Here is a 20975-nt window from a genome sequence, read left to right on the forward strand (position 1 = left end):
TAGCTACAAATATTTGTAGCTAACTACAAAAAGTAGCGCGCTACTTAGCTACTCCCCCATCCCTGAGTGTATGTATGCGTTAGAGATGTGCTTGTGTACATTGTATGTCTGTTTGTGTGTGCAGGTGTGTGTAAGCATGTATGCAGTGCACATAGCAGAAACATTAGCTTATTCTTATATATCTTATCAGCATATTAACACAAGGAATATATTTGGGCACTCATTTTTTCTGTGTATCAAAATGCCTTATATTGAGACACTGCCATGTCTAATTGAATTTTTAATTTTGTGAATGTGTCTAATGTTTAAATCTTTCAACATTGTGTATTTTTTAACTACAACAATTTATTTACAATATTTTGGGGGCAGGGTAGCCAGTTCTAATTTGTGTTTTCTCTGCTTGCTGAATTACAGTTGTGTTACTCTCAGGTAGTGTCAAGGTTAGAGCTTCATGTAGTAAATAGTAATATTTGCAGATCAAGCATGCAGGCTGTTGACAGACTGCAGGGCGCCTAAGCCAGTAAGCTTTATTCTCAGCAATGTTAGATTACAACTGTACACACTTAAGACACTAGACTAAGAGAAATAAACTACTTAAACAGAAAATTATTCTTTCTCATAATGTCCACTCCTTCATCTGTCCATTAATCATTTGAAGTCAGATTCATAACTCAGACCGGAATTAAACATTTTGTCCCATTATCCAATTTGGTTAATGTGTCATTTCCTTCCTCTCTTTTTGTTATGTTGAGTTATGTGGCTCTGTGTTGAATGGGAGAAAATGGGTTTTATGGAAATCAAAGACAAATCACACCTATACAAACACAAGCAGCTGGACCCACACAGATCCTAAATGGGGATGGATTTGCTTATGAGGGACTAGTGGGGACCTTGTGTGTGCTTTACATTTAGAGTCAAATCAGCATTCAAACCATGTTCAGTCAAATGGGGCCTTGAGTGTGTGTGTTACAAATCTGAGCTTTATCTCACCACCTGATGGTTTCTCAGACTAACCACTCCCGGGAAACGAGTGGCCAGTGTTTGCATGCATCGGAGAGGGGGCTTCCGTTTCAACCATAAACTCCCACACTCACGAAAGACCTCTGCTGTCAGTCTCACTGTCAGTAAAGTGGCCTTTCATCTAACATATCCTGATGTTGATGAAAGAGCAGTTATTTGTCACCCTGTGTGATGAGTGGGAGTATTTAGTTGTAGTTCATAGCACTTTAAGGTGCTGTTGCGGCATGGGCATATTGCCCCAGAGCTCGAGGTAATCAGCCCATCTTTGTTTGCTGAAACAATAATATTTACACCCTGACGCAATCAGCCGAGAACATCTCTGTTGACTACTGGGTCGTGTTTTCACAATAAAGTTGTGTTGGAGGGGAGTTCACATGCAGGAGTCACGCTACACTGTACTCTCTGTCCACAAGTGTGTATTCAATATCAATACATGCGTGGGCTGGTACTCTGAAACACTCCCCTTGCTTACTACTTTTCTCTTTCTATCCCCTCATTTTTTCTTTACATCTCACTCACACCGATTCACCTGAAAGCAGTATATATCTTATACCTACCATAATGTAACTGATCTACATAGTTTAGGCAATAGAGGTGTTTTTGTGGAGCTTTGACATTCTTGACACTGCTGATTGCTTTTGGCATCTCCTAAGCTTTGTTACAACAGTCCCTGTGTTAGGATGTAATCACCCCAAGCTTTGCATTGGACTGCTACACAGAAAATAGACTTTGTACATGCAGAAGATCTGATACTTGTCAGAAACAAATAATTATTTTCATTTGTCAAATTGACAATTTGTATTAGATTTATGCATAATAAATCTTGTGAAACAGTACTTGCAACCTTGAAAATGAAGCTAGGAATCTTACTACGGAGCTGTTGTTGCAGACAGTGAAAGAGATGTTTCCCGTGCTCAGGCTTGTCCTGACATTAAGATTAAGAAAACAGAGTCGGGTTTCAACTGCAGAAATGTATATGTGTGGTGTCTAAACAATGGCTGCTTCTTGTCTGCCTGGGGAAAGTGAAAATGTGCTGTAGCATTTACATGACTGGGACACATTGCTATTTGCTATGTTGTTTGGTTACTGTATGGTCACAATATTTGGCATTCTTTTTTACTAAGAGGTCTGTATATATCGCCTAAAAGAGGTATTATTATGTGCTTATTAGCTGTCTTATATTTTAGCTGTTTTTTCCCAATATCTTAGTACATTTGTTTATGTTTATGATGAAGCACAGGAGGGTAAGGTCTTTTTATAAAAAATGTATATGAGCCCCCAGAGGTGGGAACAAGTCATTGCGTTGCAAGTAATAAATAAATCTTGACATTCAAGTCCCAAGTCAGGACAGGCCAGTCTGAGTCAAGTCCTGAGTCAAGACAGGCTAGTCCCAAGTCCTAAACTTGAAATCCTAAATATGTCAGAATACATTCTTCACCACACTTAATTCCATTTTAACATATAAGACCAGCAATGGTAATAATAGCCATATATTAAAATGGTGGTATGTTAAAATACCATGCTAATGCAAGTATAAATTTACAGCATTTTTGCGGTATGTATTTATTGCCCTTCCATAAGTTCCCATTACTATTTGGCTGCAGAATGTCTGATTGCTAGGTATGGATAATTAGATGCTTATGGTATATTAGATAGAAATGGATAAATAGAGTTGACTAACAGCTTGACTTGCCTGTGTTTCCCAGTGCTACCTATCAGCGTAAGCAATACAAACAAAGGGTCAGCTGTGATTACTTTTATATGGTGAAATTATTGCTTGTGTTTTGATGTGACTATGACGTGTCAGTAGCAATTACATGGCTAATGCTAATGAAAAATAAGGATGGACATGATTATTGTGGTATGGATATTCAGATACAGCTTACTTCTATTGCTTACTCAAGTAATTGAATAAGACATGAGTAGTTTGTTATAAAATAGTGTGTGTTATCTTGTAATTTGCATTTTTGACTGAGTGTGAGGTACTTGCACATTGCTAGGAAGATAGCTAACAGGCTAACTGGCTCCTTGAAGAATTTTCAGTTAGGCTTTATTTTGAATTCTTAAAATTCGTAAAATTCACTGAAAAACTGCAGCATACAAAGTAAAGGATATGTTACATGAATAAAGGCTACTTAAAGTAAATGTTTCTACATTAAAGCTGCTGTATAATACAACGTGACTGGCGCATAGAATAAACTGTGCTAATATATTGATCTGCTGATGTGACAAAAAATGAAAGTTTATGTTGTTATAGGTAGTGCTAGAGACTGTGCTTCAAGTTACTTTGTCTTTGTGATTGTTGAGAGTCTTGAGTTGTCCTAAGACTGAAATCCAAGTCAGAGTCGTTGATGTTAAAGTCAAGTTTTAAAGTCAATATTTTTAATTCAGTCAAATCTGAATTCATCATATTGAGTCATGTAACTAAAGTGCACATCTCTGTGAGCCCCCATAATTAATTTACCTATCAAGCAGTGCTGTTTCCCTTGAGGATGTTGTGACTCCAGTAAGTGTGTTTAGTAAATGAAACTGATCTGATGCCTAGTAGGATGAGACTGCAGAAATCTTGCCGGTGATTGTAGAGATGAGCTTTTTGTGTCCACTGTTTCCACTTTCTATTGCAGTTTTGCTTGTTGAAGCTTTTAGACCAGTTGAACCTGTTTCTGGGCAGGAAACAATTGCTTTGAGACAAACAGCCAAGAACAGTTGAAGCTCTGTCAAGCTAATCAGTAGTATGTGTCAGTGATGATGGGGGTGGATTTCCATGGAATTGATGCAGTGGAACTGACTACCATGCACAATCTTGTTATCAGCAGATGAAATCACTGTAAATTCTTGCCGTAAACAGTTTTCCCTTTTGTGCACAAAATACAGTCTGTAATATTCTGAAACAAAATTTGATGTGTCATTTTGTCATTTCATAGTGTTTTGTTCTGTCATGTTCTGTCATGTTCTGTCATGTGAAGGTGCACTATTGCAGTATTTGTACTGAAGTAGATTTATTGTACCTGAACAGCGACCTCCTCCATTCATTGTAGGGGCATCTGGTCACCAGTGCAAATTTCCATGGAATTCCCTGCCATATTGAAGGCTTGTACATTATGTTGCCGCATGAGTTAGGTCTGAATGATGAACAGGTGTGCTCATGGATGGAGTCTGTAAGCACTGTTTGTGAAATGTTTAGATAGTTGCGCACAGCCTAAAAATCCCAGAAGAAACAGAGATTGGTCATTGGCCACTGGGTTTCCATGCTCAGTTTCTTTCTTCAGTGCTGACCATGATTCAAATAAATACACTGTAATGTGTTGCCAGTGTGATCACACTTTAATGCCCCTATAGCTCATTTTTATCTATCTATAAATTGTTAACAACTTTTCTGGTGAAACTCAGTTGATATTTAGATAAATACTAAGAGTTCAGGCGAATACAACGACAAGGTGAACATCGGTAAATCATCTACAGTGGACCTTCGTCAGTGCTGTTAGAATGCTAATAATCTGTCTTCTTCTGTTCATAGAGTGTATGGATTTTACAAGGGAATCCTGCCCCCTATTCTAGCTGAGACACCCAAGAGAGCAGTTAAGGTAAGAGACACACCATCTTTGGCAGGGGTTCCTGAACTTTTTCATGCCAGGACCCACACGTAGACGTTGTGTATTTGTCTTAGGACTCACATCATGTTTTTGGGAGAAAAATAAGACATAAACTCATGAAAGCAAAAACAAGTAAGAATAACACTTGCATAAGCCTACACTGTTACACACATGGTGAGATTGTGCAATAGAAAAATAATAAAATAATGACATATAAGTGATCACATCCATTTAGATGTGATCAGTTATAACCTTCATTATTAATCTAGTAATTACTGTTTATTTTTTCAAATGTTAATATTCAGTAATATTGATAAAGAAATATTTCTTATTTTAAAACTGCTTGAGTATTTTGTACATGCTTCTAGTGGCACTGTAGTTCAATGTAAGCAACAAAAAACAGACTTGAAGCTTTGACCATGGTGACCGCAGATCACTTCTGCCAAAACTTAACGTTGTGTGTGTGAGGGCTGCACCAGTGCTTGCTGCATGTGCCTGATAAAAACACACTGATAACATAGGAACGCTTTACAAATGCCACCATTGTGTTGCAGAATCAACCTGGTTGTTTTTGACCTAAAATGCATTTCATTTCCCTCTGCTCAATGAAAACAAACAAAAAAGAGTAGGCATTGATGCAGCTTCTTCATGACACACTCTTCCCCACATTAAGAATCACATTTAAAAAAAAAAACACTGGTCTACGACATGCATAAGCATAGACCCGAGTCTGTCCTAGTAGTAGTTTATAGTGTTCCATCACTAGCAAGTAGGATCAAACACGGGCTTGTTTGTCCTCATGCCATGTGTGTTTGCTGTGGAGAAGTCTCAATATTGACCTACATGACCAGGGATTTCTCCAGCCCTCCTCTCGGCATCACACATCCTAATGCTGTGGGAGGCAGACCGAGCTATGTGCTCTGTGATGATAGGCTTTAGGCCTTGTGTGAAAGTAAACAGGGAGGGAGGGAACAAGAAAATACAGCTAATGGATTAGGTTCAACAGTCTAATGTGAAAGACATCTGGATCTAGGTGTTAATTAGATAATACTGAAGCATGGGCACAGTTGACAAACAAAATTTCTCTCTCTCTCTCTCTCTCTCTCTCTCTCTCTTCTACTACTACTACTACTAAACAGTGCAATAGTTTATACAGTGTAATAGTAATCTTTAGGCTTTGATTCATTGTGTTTCAAACATTATGTCCCTGTCTCCGTCTACAACAAATCTTTTTATTGCTTTTAAGTGTATTTTACATTCAAATGCATTCATTACATTTTTCTTAGTTTTTTTCTTTGTTTTATTTGTTTATAATACATGTACCATATATTTCATCAGACGTCTACAATAATTTAAAACAGCCAGATAAATGTTGCTGCTTTCAAGTCAATCACTACAAGCTCCTCAGAATGTGCTCATTCTGCTACATGTCTATTTACTGCAACTGCTTTTCTGACCATCAGAAAACAGAATATATAGTATATTTTATTATATACAGTACTCTGACAAAAGTCAGAGATAACCAATTCATTTTTTTATTTTCCAGTCAAAATGGCCATTAAGCAATGTTATCAGCATCAGGAAGAAAACATACATTTAAATTACACAGAAGGCCTAACAACCACCCTTTTTTCAGTATTTATTGTGTCCATACTTGGCCTTTATTACAGCTTTCATTATTTTCAGGAGACTTGCTTTCAGTTTTTCAAAGAAATCTGCATGAATATTTTTCCACACCTACAAAGCTCAGTCTTAGAAGTTGGTTACGTTTCCTGCTTCTCACTATCCAAGAAATCCCAAACACATTCTGCGATGTTGAGGTCTGGGCTCTGGTGTGGCCACTTCTTTGCTTCTTTCTTTGCTTCTTTCTTTGATTAATATCTTCTCAGCAGTGTGCTTGGGGCCATTATCTTGCTGTAGATTAATTTCAGATTTGCATGATGTATTAAACTTTATTTGTACTTACCAGCATTCACCATGCCTCAGAAACAAATTGCCAACTCTCCAAGCTTGCACTAATGGTACACCATTTTTAACTGTTGTCTACTTTTATTCTATCTGTATCTTGTTCTGATTTAGACTAATCAGTTCCTAAACCTTACTCCCCATCTCAGATGTCCAGTTTTAGTGTTGTAGAGCAAATTCTTCCTTTTTTGTCTCTCTCCCTTTCTCTGTATCTTTTTAATCATTTTTAAATTTCCCTTTTGGAAACTTGTGTTTTTTCTCTTATTTTCCTTTGACTTTCCTCCCTCCTTATGCAAGTGGATTATCTTATATTAACTTCCTCAGAAATATCTCCTTTTAAGATGCAATTGAGAAAGAAATTTTCAAGGCAGCTAAGGTATGTTTGGGTAGTTGCCTGTGTGAGTGATAATGTCTCTGTGAAGGGTAACAATGTCAGTGACTCCTTTGGGAACATCTTTTTTGGGAAGACACAGCTGTAAGTCACTGTTTTTAAGATTGGAGGGATGAAGGTGCTAAAGTAATTAGACACATTAAATACTGATAGATAAATATAGATAGATTATATCGTAAATATTGGAGACTGTGTAATGTCTTGTTAAATATATGTGAAAAATGAATTACGTGCTTAATGACCATTTTGACGGGACACTTGACAGGAATGTCTTAGTTTTATTGGAAAATTTACTTGGAGAAGCACAGTACTTTGTTTCAAGTAGATTGTTCCTTAAAATAACAGTGTTTCTATTTGAGAATGACCACTGTACTTAGCTGGTTTTCTTGTCTGTGTGCACACAGGAACATGTTTGTGTGTCATAATCTTGATGGTCTGTGTGAGCTTGCTCTTACAAAACAGTGCATAAGAGTTGTGTTTGCTCAGGGTAGTGACATGTCTTGGATGTGTGTGTGTGTGTATGGGTGTGTGTGTCGGTCTAAATACACTTCCTGACAATGACAGCTCATTTGTCCTGATCTGCTCTACAGTTTTTCACCTTCGAGCAATACAAGAAACTGCTGAGTTTCACTCCCTTATCTCAGGGCCTGGTAAGTCATCTCCTATGCCACAACTAAACACATTCTGTTTTTAATGATACTATTAATAATGAATCAAAGGTAATTTGCAGGCTATTTTAAAACTTGCCTGGGGAGAATGACACACATCCACACACGGTCACAGACAATGTACACTCAGTCATCAGCTAATACGTTTCCACAGTCTGACTATAAGCCTGGTGTTGTCTTCAGCATTACTAAAGCTGCTGGCAGAGTGAAAGAGGTGTAAAGTGAGGCGTGTGCAGGCCAGCAAGGCTTGAGCGATGGCCCATTATGGGGACAGTGTTCTGTCAGAACGGCCACAGGCCTGATGGATGAGCTCTTTCTCGCTCAGCTGTGACTCACTCACACACTCTTTCTCTTTCTCTCTCTCTTTCTCTCTTCTCTCTCTCTCTCTCTCTCTCTCTCTCTCTCTTTCTCTCTCTCTCTCTCTGTCTCTGTCTGAGCACATCTCCTGTCCACAACCTGTTCGTACAGCCAAAGCAAGGGAAATATTTACCTGGCCCATCCATCACAGCCCGCACCCCACCCGCCTCCTTCTCTGGACATGTCATGCCCAGAGGAGGTAAAGGATGTGGTGTACTGTATGTAACATATGAGGCAGAGAGCTTGAGTAAGATCATTAGGTCCAGACTGACTGTTTAAGTAGCATGGCGGAGCCCCCCTCCTCCTATTCAGCACAGCTGAGAGGGCTCAGAGTGATTGATGACGACATGTAGAGTAATAATACAAATAAGGAATGAAAGAGTGAATGGCTGGCTGTGTAAACACGGCTGAGGCCTGTTTGAGGAGATGGTCCGGCACAGTGTGACGGGGGGATAGAGACGAAAGGAGAGTAATGAGACTCGTGTACAAGCCTGACGTTTTCCCATTACACCAGTACAGCAACGCTCACAGACACATACTTACCTGAAAACGCACACACACACACACACACACACATACATACATACACACATATATATATATATATATATATATATATATATACATACACATATATATATATATATATATATATATATATATATATATATATATATATATATATATATATGTGTACAATTTGTCTGACATACAGTAAGTATACATCATTGTGCTTATGTACACACAGTTTGTCTGTAAACTAGCACATGTATGTACTTTAAGCATGATGATGGAGTGTACTTAACTATAAGTCTCGGTAGACATCTGACCCATATGTTATTTCAGAAATCATGCTGACTGAAATTGATAACAATTGATAAAATAAAGAAATTATGAGGAAGGAACAAACAACATAAAATCAACCATTTATTTAACAATGGAAGTCTAAAAATGAAATCCCTTCTCCAGTTTTTTTGATGTTAAACTTTTATCACCATCTAAACAAATTGACATTTATTTCAGTCTGTTTGTATATGCCAGTTCATTCATCTGCCTTTGTGTGTGAACCCATTATTTTCTGTAGAAATGAATGACAAAAGCAGTTTCATTCAGTTAGTAGGTTAAAGTCAAGCCTTCTGTCTGGACAAACACGTTCTTAAGAAGTTAAATGTCACTGTCAAATTGTGCAGTTTGAAATATGATGTTGTTCCGACTTTTATACCTCTAGCTTTGACTGGTTGTCCAAAATATACAGTGTGTTTGAATATGACTCAATCATGACTTTTCACCTGCAGTTCTTGCAAACTGTCTTTATTGTACCTCTTCTGGCCTCATTCCTCATCTTATGTCTTGGCACTATGTAACGTAAGCCTGTCTGTGTGTCTGTCTGGGTCAGGCTCTCTCTGTGGCTGGCCTGGGCTCAGGCTTAACTGAAGCTCTGGTGGTTAATCCATTTGAGGTAGTGAAAGTGAGCCTACAGGCCAACCGAGATTCCTTCAAAGTGGTAAGACACAACCCTGTTTGAGGCATGTAGTGTTATTATCTCATGTGCATGGAGGCGTCTTCTTAATTTGCTCTCAATGCATGTTCACCTCCTGTTAATATGACTTTCTGTCTTTGTTTCCCAATGCAGCAGCCCTCCACGTTTGCCCAGGCTAGAATGATCATTAATGCAGATGGCTTCGGCCTCCGTGGGCTTAATAAGGGTCTTACCTCCACACTGGGACGCCATGGCGTCTTCAACATGATCTACTTCGGCTTCTACTTTAACGTTAAAGACGCTATTCCTGCCAGCCAGGTAAAACACAGCAGTGACACTGAGTGGTTGATGTCCAAAAGATGTGTCCTCGGTTTTTTAACAATATCCATGAAGAAATAACTGAAGTCTAATTTGTACACTGTAGTTTGAATTAAACTAGAATTGGATGTATTTAGCTGTGTGGGTGTATGCGTTGAGAGAGAGAGAGGGAGAGGGGAGGTGAATGGGGGAAAGGGAGAGGTTGAAGAAAGGAGCTGCTAAGATCAACTGTATTAATACCTTCTTTGTTTGCTCTCTGTCACATCCTCAAAGGTTCACGTTACACATCCGGCAGGGCTCTCTACTCCCAAACAAAAGTTAATTTTGTTTAATGGAACTGGTACCATACGGCTGCTCCACATGTATAAACTGAAGCATTAGATTAACTCCACTGAACTAATTGGAAGCAGGCAGTGGTATTATTTTAGTAGGAGAGAGCTACAGTGTAAGGCCTCCTCAGGATTTCATGTTTCCCTCCTAAATTTGGCCTGAGAATGTCATTGCCTGAGAAGCTGCTTGACGGAGCCTGAAGCTACCTAGACCTGATTTGGCCATCCATTAGAGAAAGGAGCCAAACAGGCGGGAACGGCACGCGATGCTCTTGGGGAGAGCTGGCCTTTGAGGCCTTTGAGGTTTTAGGTGGAGCATCTGATTTTCCCCTGTGATTACCAGATGGGCCAAGTCATTGTACGGAGATTAGGATCCACGTAGCCAGATCGGGATTAATCAGTGATTCATCTTCTCCAGTGGTTTCTGGCCACATGAGAGCATGCTAGTTTTGACTGTGTGGGCTCTGTGCTGTTGTACAGTAATGCTGGATTGAGAGGTCCTTCCCCAGTCACAGTTCAGCACTTCATTTTACTTTAGAAGGCATTTGGTATGGTACATATAATGTAGTAATATTTGAATGAGGGGTGCTAGAAAAGGTAAATGGTCTGATGTTATGTAGGCGTAGGTCTGAGCACTGTTTGTTTAGAATGTTGCTCCTCCCCCATGCAGTAAACTTTAGCTCTTGATTCAATTTGTCGCTCAGGGTGTCCGCTACTTTGAGAAAGGCCGGACCCAGCGAGACTGCTGTCATTTGTAAAAATATCCTGACCAATTAGCTGTCAGAGCTGCGTGGGTCTGGGCTTCTTTTGGTACTGTAATACCCCGGTGCCGAGTCACAGCCCAATTACCCAAATTGTCCCCATATGCCTCCCCAGTCTGCCTGCATGAACCCTGTTTATAAATCCTCTCCCCAAAGCCTGGCTTGTGCCATGTGATCCACCACAGCCAATAGGAAAGCTGCTCTCTTCTCAGGAAACTCTAATCTGCCCCCCGCTACCATAAAATGATCTGAGCTTTCATGCCAGCTTTGCAATCATATCCACAACCCACCCCTTCCCTTCCTTTCTCACTCTCTGTCTTTTTCCTACTCTGCCACTCTTTCGTTTAGTTCACGTATCAATGAGGACTGCCCCTCAGTGGTGCATTCCTCATTCTTCATTGACTCCACATTTGCTGGTCTATGTTTTCAAACAAGATAATTAAGTCAAATTCAGAACTATAGAATATATGCCATTGCATAGTGAGGCAGCTGTTTTATGTTCTGTATGTCTGGTGTATGCCTGAAGTTTTTAAATGTTAGCTCTAAAATCCGTGTTCTTATACATAAACATTAGAATGCTCAGATTTCTAAAACAATGCGTACTTGTTACCAAACACCATATTATTCCAAATGTCTATGTTCTAAGTGTTTCTAATCCCCTGTTGAAATGAATCATTTATGTTGTGGGTCATAAATCCTGCAGCCTACTTTCTTAAATACTAAATTACTCATCCTCTCCCAAATGTCTGTTTTTATCTCATGTTATTGCTATTGATGTGTTTTATTTTTTGTGTTGAACTCCAACCATATATGTTGGCATGACAATAATTATACTATACTATCATTGAGCCCAAAAAAGAAAAAAGGAGTATCTCAAAAATGTTAACTTTACAGGAGAGAGCAAAAACCTTTACTTTTAATGTAAATTTAGATTAATATATTCCAAGTACTTTTGAACTATTTCACACAATGTTGAGGACAACTGCTGTACTCAAATCATGTAGAAAAAAGCGCAAAAATGGAAATACATGTTTTTTTTGTTTATTTTTTGTTTGTTTTTTGGGCAGTGATGCTATTTTATCCAATTTTTTTCCTCTCTGGTAGGACTCTCGACTGGAGTTTATGAGAAAGTTTGCTATAGGTTTGCTGTCTGGAACCATTTCATCCTGTGTGAACATCCCTTTTGACGTGGCTAAGAGCCGTATCCAAGGTCCTCAGCCAATCCCAGGGGAGATAAAATACCGTAGCTGCTTCCAAACCATGGCCTTGGTGTACCGTGAGGAGGGGTGAGCATCACTGTCAGGTGTCACAGTGAGACAGACAAACTGACCAGAAATGCAGACAGGTTTACAGATGCAAGAACCGGTCTGAAAGGAATTCCTGAGGCAACATAGACATGGCTGTGGGATTTTCATCACTGCAACCCTTTTTTTATTCAGTGATGTCTTCGGTTGCTTTAATAACCAATATTTGTATTGTTTGTTATTTTATTTGAACCACTTTCCTCTGTCTGGGCCTTGTTACAAGCCAAATAAGTAGCAAACAACTCTTGTTTACATGCTAAATATTGACATCCATGTGAGATACCAGCATTCTTTTTCATTAAACTGGCATTTATCAACTTTGTTTGTCCAACGTGCCAGATTGGCAGAGTGAAAGCAGTTCGTCATACTCTAAAAGTGTGACTGCTTATGTGCTGGTGTGTTGTGCTGATTAATCCAATGCACTGGTTTCTGAGGTCAGGGATGCAGTCCCTGTAGTAGATGAAGAAGTCTCTTTTGGTTGACAGGCCTCATGGGAAGCTTTATGGGTGAAATCATTGCTTTTATGAGTCTTCAGGACCTTGATTTGCTACTTTCACTTTGCTCTTAGAGACTGGTAAGCTGCTCCTTATTAGATGTGTTGGGGTAGGGTTGTGTGTGTGTGTGTGTGTGTGTGTGTATCTGTTTCTGTCTATGTGAGTGAGACACTGTAACCATTCGAGCTTTGGGGGTGCTGAGAGGGTTCCCCCCACCCCCATCCTGTCCTGTTCAGGCCTCTAACACAACACAGTCCTAGCTAATTAGTAGTCCCCATGGGAGACATTGTTAAGCAGGTCCTAACGAGGAGCGCGGCGCTCGGCAGGTCAGTTTAATCAGACAGCGGGGCAGAGAGGAAGTGGCTCGAGCCTTATTAACGCCAGCAGAAGCAGGGGACAGGGGCTAGGACAGGGAGATTGCCAGGCTCCTAGCCAGAGATCAGCTTGAACACATTAGGGGCAGGTACACAATACGGCCAATTTTTAGGGCCCTGTACCTGCCTAAGCATCACAGAGAGAAAGAGTGCATGGGAGGGGTTGTGTGATTAGATGGATCTTTACTGTGCCAGTCCTCTATTGTTGTAGCAAAACATCATTCGTGTGGACAAATTGTGCATTGATATATCATTCATTACTCTTATGTAGTACAATTAACTTTCATGTCTTAACAAAGTCATTACCTTGAGATACTTTTGACCACTGAATTAAAATCCTTTGCATTTGGAAATTTGGAAATAGCCTTTTCCAAGATGGTCGAAACACAGACAGAACCTTTTAATACTGAGAGCTCTCTTTATGTTTAGAATTAAAAGGTTCTGTCTGCAAATAAACCTGAGCTGAAACTTCACGGGGCTCTTTCAGATAAACCCGTCTTTTCTAAGAAATGCTGAAAATGCATGAGATGTAGGTCAATGCAAAGTCAGCTATTTTAGTGTAATGTGATGTGTAACATTGTATTATATTAATTTTATTTATAAATATTTGCACAGTTTTTCATAAGCCATGTCAATATCATCAGCACATTCATTATAATTTATCCACATTAAAACGATAGTAAGTCATCACAAAATCAAAATTCAAAATTGGAACAGGTTTATAGTACAAATCTGTTGGGCTACATCAGTATGAGATATAGGAATAGTGTAAATGTATTGTACCATGTGTACCTATGGGAAAATGTAGTATGACGATAGGATCAGAAAAATTTTCCATATCATTAATTATGAGTGGAAAGAACCAGCATTAAGAATCAAGAGGCTCAACCGTTAATTTCTTTAAACCAGCTAGCCAAATTATATCTAGCAAACTGGTAACCTCCAAAGATGAGAATATTAGCTGATTAGCTGATCAATTAACTGCATTCCTGGGACTCAGCTTTTTGTTAGCTAATTCTCTGTTTTGTAGAGATGATAATTTAACTAGCTGACTAGCTAATAGTAGCAGTGGGTATAGGTAACAGTAATAGTATAGTATGGTGACTATATTGTTTTTGCTAATTTATGTAAAAAGTCTAAAAGCCATTTTTACTTTAGTAGTTTGCAAGCCATCATCATAGCTGGTCTTCTAAGACCTCTAAACAGGCTAATTCTGAGCTTGAGCACATGGGTAAAACATGAATTCTTGTTGGTTATCCCACATTCATCAGCCATAGTGATTTGACTGCAGATATAACCTTATAAAAAATGAATAATTTTTAAAAAAGGAATCCTTTACTTTTAAAAAGATAGAAACTGTACAACTGTTTTTTTTGTTTGTTTGTTTTTTGTTTTTTTGTTTTTTTTAAACAGTGAAGCACAAATAATCAGCACTAAATGATTATTTATTTGCACATAACTCATCACAAGGATGTTAAAATCACCCAGAAGGATAAGCGGTTTAGATAGGGTGTGTGTGTGTATGTGTGTCTTAGATAGAATCCTATAATTCGAAGCCCATGACATATAAATGTAAAGTGCCAAAACTCTATTTGTTGTAAATTCAGTTACACAAAAAAGGGATATTAACTACTGAATATTGTTTAACTAACTTTAACTACTAATTGCAGCTCTATTGTTTATTCTGTTGTGCTATATCTCTGTATATGTTAAACTGTACTGTGTTGTATATAAATTGTATCATGAAGGTTTACAGAGAAAGTTTGCCATATTGTCACCTAGTGTATTGATTTTTAAGACCATAAGTTCACACTTTTTTTTCTTCAATTATTATTTTTGTAGATATCTCGCATTATACAAAGGATTGATACCCAAGATCATGAGACTTGGACCAGGTAATCTAAAACCAGTGCATATGTTCCCATTCATTTCAACTACAAACATGATGTAGACTGATTCTAACGCACTGTTCCTTGTGTGTAGGAGGTGCAGTCATGTTGCTAGTGTATGAGTACGTCTCCAACTGGCTTCAAAGAAACTGGTGATGAGATGCATCGCAAAGCAAGCAGCGTGCCAGCCATGTACCTCAGCACTCTGCTCTTAGGCCTTAATTCACAAAGTCAAACCAATTTCAGTCTGTGCACCACAAACCATGAACACCACAACTTTCACAACATACTGCTATCATATTCCAAAGGTAAAACAGTTAAATAGAAACTGAATTGGCCCATACTTCAAGGAATATCCACAACTGTGCTTCACTAGATTGACATTAATTCTGCTCAGGAGTCTTACCTTCATTTTACAATAACATTGTTGCACCACATCTCATTCCACTCCTTGTTGATTTTGACGCAAGATAATTACAGGGAAATTCTCATGACATATTCTTACCCATGACGTTAGGGTGCCAGTGTGTGTGTGTGTGTGTGTGTGTATGTGGGGGGGGTGTATCACAGTTAATTCACTGGCATTGCAGTGCTGCACACCCAGTCACAGTCTACACTCTCCCACACTCACAACTCCCTCACCATTAAAGGCAACCCAGCAGGAAATGGCAACGCTTTAAGTTTACATCAAACCAAATTTAACATACCTTACCATTTCTAATGGAGGGCCACTTCCATGCTTATGGAACACCAACCGTGAGCCTAAAAAATGTAATGATGAGCACAGAGTCATTTCAGAAGCACTTCATTCAGGTGTGTTGTCAGATGTTTTAGTAATTGTTTGTATTCTTCTTCTTAAACATAATTTCTGACACGTCTTGTGACACAAATTATGAATTTGAGATTTGTATTTCTTGTTAGTCTGAATTGAAATTTATATTTCTTTAGTCATTATTACTTGCACATTAATGTGTCATTATTACTTTTTAGACACCTCTGACTGGATTTTTTTTTAGATTCCATGTTTAAAAATAAATAATTTACAAAAAGTTTTTTTTTATATTTTGACAAACATCAGTGTTTCAGTGGCATAATAAGTTTACCATGTGTGATAACACTAATAGTCACAAATCAGTAGCAAACAATAAAATTCACCAAACATTGTGATGGGAACAACAGTATGTATGTATTATAAAAAGTGTTGGTGGATTCCAAAGGTCAGTTTAATTGCTGAACTTAATTAATTGGCAAAGTTATTATTTCCGTTTTTATCAATGTAGTCATTCTCATGTGCTTTTAATTGCAGTTTTCATAGAAATATTGTTGCTAAGTTAGTATTATGGATGAACATTTTAAAAGAGCATATGAAATGAATGAAATGTGATGATGTGTCTCTATTGTTCCCCAGTACTCTTGATGAAAAAGGACATTAATGGAAATGTTTGTTGGAGCTTTTTTTGAAATAAAATGCTTAATTTTAACATTTACAGTCCTTTTCATTTTAACATTGACATCTCTTTTTTGTAATCCCAACAGCAATGTCTTAGCTCCTTAGTCTTTTTACCTTTATTTTCTGAATGTGGTTGATCAAGACAACACTAGTAATAGTGAATCAGTTAATTTTTTCGCTTGTGTCCTTTCTTTCTCTTCTCAGATCTTCATGCTGAAGCCTTGTAGATGCCTGTCAGCCATCGCAGCTGCATGAGCTAACAACAAGTTGTCAGTCAGCTCTTTTAGCCTGCAGGGTGATGCAGCGTAACTCAGCACGAGTTAAAATAACAAAACCCAAAAGTGCAAATATGTGAACAGGGAACCTCTCTTTCTCTCTTGTAACTACTTAAGGTTTTTTTTGTTTGTTTTTGTTTTTTTTTGTTTTTTTTTGTTGTTTTTTTTTATTTTCACTAAAAAATAGCAGTTTTTGAGTGTTTTGATGGGGTGACATTTAAATTTTTTCATCAATAAACATTTTTAGTATATTAGTACTGAATATCACATTTTTTAACAGTGCTGTCTAATTTGTCTATCTAGCCTGGCTTTTGGAGGCATTTCACTTACTGGCATGAAATATTTAGTGCATAATTTAATCTTGGCCTGAAATCCCATCTTCTTTGGAGGAAAGCAGTGAGACCTGGCCTGTGAACCATGCTGGCATTTACATGCACTTGGTAAAGTGATTTGTTGGTTGCATTTTTTGCAGTTTTGGTAAAACAGTGAATCTACATTAAGCATTATCTAAGTATATGTATAATGTATATGTATATGTATAATACTACCAAGCCCTTTAAGTTTCTAAGTGTTTCTCTCTTTTTTTAGTCCCATCTCAGTTCCTGTCTTTCCTTACTCTTACTACCAGATCTGGACTGTTATGATGGAAAACAAAATGGCTGAGGCCCTTTTTAGCCACTGTATATATGGGTAACAACCTGTAGTTTGTATTTTCTTCTCTTCATACCTCCTTCTCCTTAATGTCATATTTTGTTTTAGGCCTGTCATAGAATGAGTCACTAGCCTCATTAATGTGAGAAGATTTGTTTCTTGTTCTCTTTTAACTAGGGAGGCTGAGACAGACTAACCACTGGGAATGCGGAGGCTTGATGGATGTTTTGAACATTGTGCTCAGTGTTGGAATGCCGTGTTATAGGATCAATCATGGTGTCTTGTCTGCATGCTTGTTTTGTGCATTCTGATTTTCCGCAGCTTTTCATTGGTATAGTTAAGTCTCTTTATTGTTTGTATTAGTATCTTGTTACTTTCCATCATATAAATCTTCTGAATTCCTAACAACTACATAGATAGAACCTCTCTATCTTCTGTATTATATTTATTCTGTTTAGACAGAATTACTATTATTATTAAATCAGCTCTCCTTCACCCCACACTTAAACTTGATTACACTGTATACAGGTGCTGGGGTTTCTCCCTAGCAATCTCAAAGTGAGCAGTGTGAAATGTCTGGGCCTCTGTGTTATAACATCACCATAGACAGCCAAGCTGGGCTTTCCGTGAGTGGATCTGCTCAGACTAGGAGACCTAAACTCACCTGTGTGTGTTTAGAACATGCTGTTCTAATACACCAGGGAAAACAGTCTGCTTATGGTCAGCCACCCCTCTAAATCAGGCTAGCACCTTAGCCATGTTCTCCACTATTGTTGTAGACCCTGCTTAGTGTTAGCATACAGCACACTCCTGTCTTAAGCCTGATTGCACACAGTCAGCTAAAGATAACCATGTGACATTTGACTTGGCTTTCCATAGGAATTAATTCTAAACAGATGTGTGTGTGTGTGTGTGTGCATGAGCATGTGGTTTTTTTTTCGTTTTCTGTTTCAGCGGTGGCTTTGAGATTAAGGTGTTTGTCATATCCCGTTTGCCTCGCCTTTTCCTGTGCGTTTCAGCTCCTTAGGAAAATTGCCTTGTTTCCATGTTGTTATACAAAATTTTTTACAAAGATTAAAGGCACAGTGGAAGTGGATTATTGCTCATGTTTTGCATCTTTCTTTCTGTCTATGCAGATCTCCCCCCCCCCCATCTACAGTCTGTTTCATATGAGGAAAAGCAAGCATTATACCTGGAAATATGACTGTGTGGTAGCTTTCTCCAGGCATATGAATATAGACTGAGTTTTGGTAAGAACCAACATAATTATCAGTGCTGTTCATCCTATATTGTGTTACATAGAGACAAATGTGCATGACACTGCATGTCGCTGTTGTCGGAGCAAAACCTTGTATTTCCATTTTTGTAGCTTTTCGGTTTTTGGCATAATTTGAAAAATCCTGTTGTCCTTTACATTGTTTGTACATTTTATGATGAACGGACCAAAAGAAATGGCCCAAAATGGCTTGAAAAAATGTCTGGTTCCATTGACTTGCATAAAAATTGTTTTTTCCTTCTCCTTTAAAGTTATCATTTTGGAGGTACAAGGTTTTGTTCTGACAGCAGCAATATACAAAGCATGTGGATTCTGCATAGAATACATTGTAGTATCAACGTCTTTGTCAGTGAACTCAGCACACGTAAATAGCATTCAAAGCATCTCATTTGAATAGAATAGGGTCGCCAGAATGTGTTTGGTGGGCTATGAGGCAGTGTACATGTGCTTACTTGGTGGTTCACATACGGTCAAAACAGGACTGCGATTCCAAAGCAACGGTCCGTGACCACTGTGCCAGAGTGCAAGTGTTTTCCAAGTCAAATCAACAGCAGCACCACGTTGGCTGTTTACTTTGTACCATGTGGGGACTGTTTAAATGACACAAGAGCTGGTGTCATATTATACAGAGGAAAAATAGAAAAACTGATATTAATTGATCGCTGTTTTTGTAATGTATTTATTTAGATATTTATTTAAATATTATGTATTTATCACTTGCTCCTGAAATGCTTGAAGTTGCAGCCTTTACTGGTGTTCACTTTGCTATTTAGGACCAGAGAGACATGGTTTATGTGCAAAAGGCAGGCTAGAATCGCTAAGAAAACTTGCTCTGCATCAGCTCTGTGTGTGGACAAAGAGGCTCAGAAGAACTTCCAGAATATCCTTCGTAAGTATTCTGCTGACTGCTGTGTTAAAGCAGTGTGTTTGTGTGTGCATTTTCCCCAACCTAATGTTAAAACGACCTCTTAATTCTGCATAGTATGTATGTATGTGTATATATATATATATATATATATATACACATTTTTTTTCTGTCTACTGAACAACAAGAATAACTATTGGCAAAAACATAAAACGGATATATTTATTTTCTTAAAATATTAAATATTTAATGGGCTTTAATATTAGTAATGTATTATTTGTTATTAATAGTATAACATTTTTATTTTGTTTAAAGCTGTTGCAAAACCAGCAACTTTTAGTCTAATCCGAACTTGCAAGTCTGATGTGCTGACCTGCAATCCCTTAAGGTTATAAACTAAAGGCTTAGTTCAACAAAGCTGCCAAATATCTGGAACATATCAGGGAGAGCAATAATGGTATTAAAATACTTGGTCACTGCACCCAAAAATGATGTCAGCATGTTTGTCCTGTCCTATAAAGGCAGGTTATTGGCACAAAGCTGTATGTTTAGTTGTAACATTCCAATTTTCTGCTGCAAACTTATATTATAAAGCAAGAATAGACATAATGAATTTGGCTCAGTCTAATAGTATAAAATATTAGTAATTTAAAATCTTTTATTAAATCCCATTTTCTTTACAGCCACTACAAATTATTATTATTATTATTATTATTATTATTATTATTATTAAATCAATTCTATTTGATGTAGGAGTAACTTGGAAAAAAATCCATAAATTGAGGTCTGTCATTTGTGTCCTTTAATAAGATACATTCAGTTCATTGTGCAATGTTTGGAAGTGTGCAGCTTCACTGGTATTTAATGTAGCATGAATGAATGCTGGTGGTGTCAGAATGTGCATCACAGTCCCACACTGACTCTACTCACATCCATCTCTAATAATTGCACGGCATTCAACGTACCTTACAGTCTAATAAATTAATGTAATAACTTCTCCCAAAAGTTCTGGCATACATTATAAGAGAAGTAAAATTGGCATTCTAAATTTTATCAAAAACGTGACAGAGAAACAAAACGAAGCAAAACATCTGGACTTTAGCTGTTTATAACACCCTGAAACATTTAAATGCAAACTGAATGGTTCTTTTACATAATGCTTATTTAGTTAGTACTATTTGGACCCATTTTCTCAAAGTAAAAAAAATTATATATGTATATTCACAGAAAGCTGAAACTGAACTAGCAGTGAAACCATTTGATGATTTGATGAGGAAGGTCAACTGCTGTCAGATCTCAGTGACCTAAAACTGCAATGCCGTCTATAAGAACACTCTCCTCTGTAGTGTGGACAGAGAGGACTACCATTGACATGTCAAATTGAGTGGACTCCTCAGGCAAGTCGTTTATAAATATATCAAAGGGCTGACATTAGTCCATTCCAGCAATTTTTTTTTTTTCTGGAAAGTCTTGACTTGTGTGTACCATCCCTTCTTGGTCTAAAAAACCCTCTAC

General features: G+C 37.9%; 1 protein-coding gene and 1 long non-coding RNA gene across 4 annotated transcripts in view; both read left to right on the forward strand.

Annotated features, from left to right (window-relative positions):
* The window catches only part of slc25a21 (solute carrier family 25 member 21), a 93036-nt gene extending 76612 nt beyond the window's left edge, over positions 1 to 16424 (forward strand). For all 3 annotated transcript variants that reach the window (XM_036592705.1, XM_036592704.1, XM_036592706.1), the window contains 7 exons: positions 4538 to 4604; positions 7560 to 7619; positions 9391 to 9498; positions 9628 to 9792; positions 11987 to 12168; positions 14897 to 14949; positions 15038 to 16424. In XM_036592705.1, the coding sequence (XP_036448598.1) occupies positions 4538 to 4604; positions 7560 to 7619; positions 9391 to 9498; positions 9628 to 9792; positions 11987 to 12168; positions 14897 to 14949; positions 15038 to 15099 (697 nt within the window). In that variant the 3' untranslated portion in view covers positions 15100 to 16424. The remainder of the gene's footprint in view (positions 1 to 4537; positions 4605 to 7559; positions 7620 to 9390; positions 9499 to 9627; positions 9793 to 11986; positions 12169 to 14896; positions 14950 to 15037) is intronic.
* Positions 16425 to 18512: 2088 nt separating this feature from the next.
* LOC118824144 lies at positions 18513 to 20974 on the forward strand. The gene is made up of 3 exons (XR_005008576.1): positions 18513 to 18569; positions 19369 to 19484; positions 20688 to 20974. It is a non-coding gene; the product is annotated as an uncharacterized LOC118824144 (long non-coding RNA).
* Position 20975: the final 1 nt, after the last annotated feature.

This window comes from Colossoma macropomum, unplaced genomic scaffold (genome assembly GCF_904425465.1).
Source record: "Colossoma macropomum unplaced genomic scaffold, Colossoma_macropomum, whole genome shotgun sequence".
Lineage (NCBI taxonomy): Eukaryota > Metazoa > Chordata > Actinopteri > Characiformes > Serrasalmidae > Colossoma > Colossoma macropomum.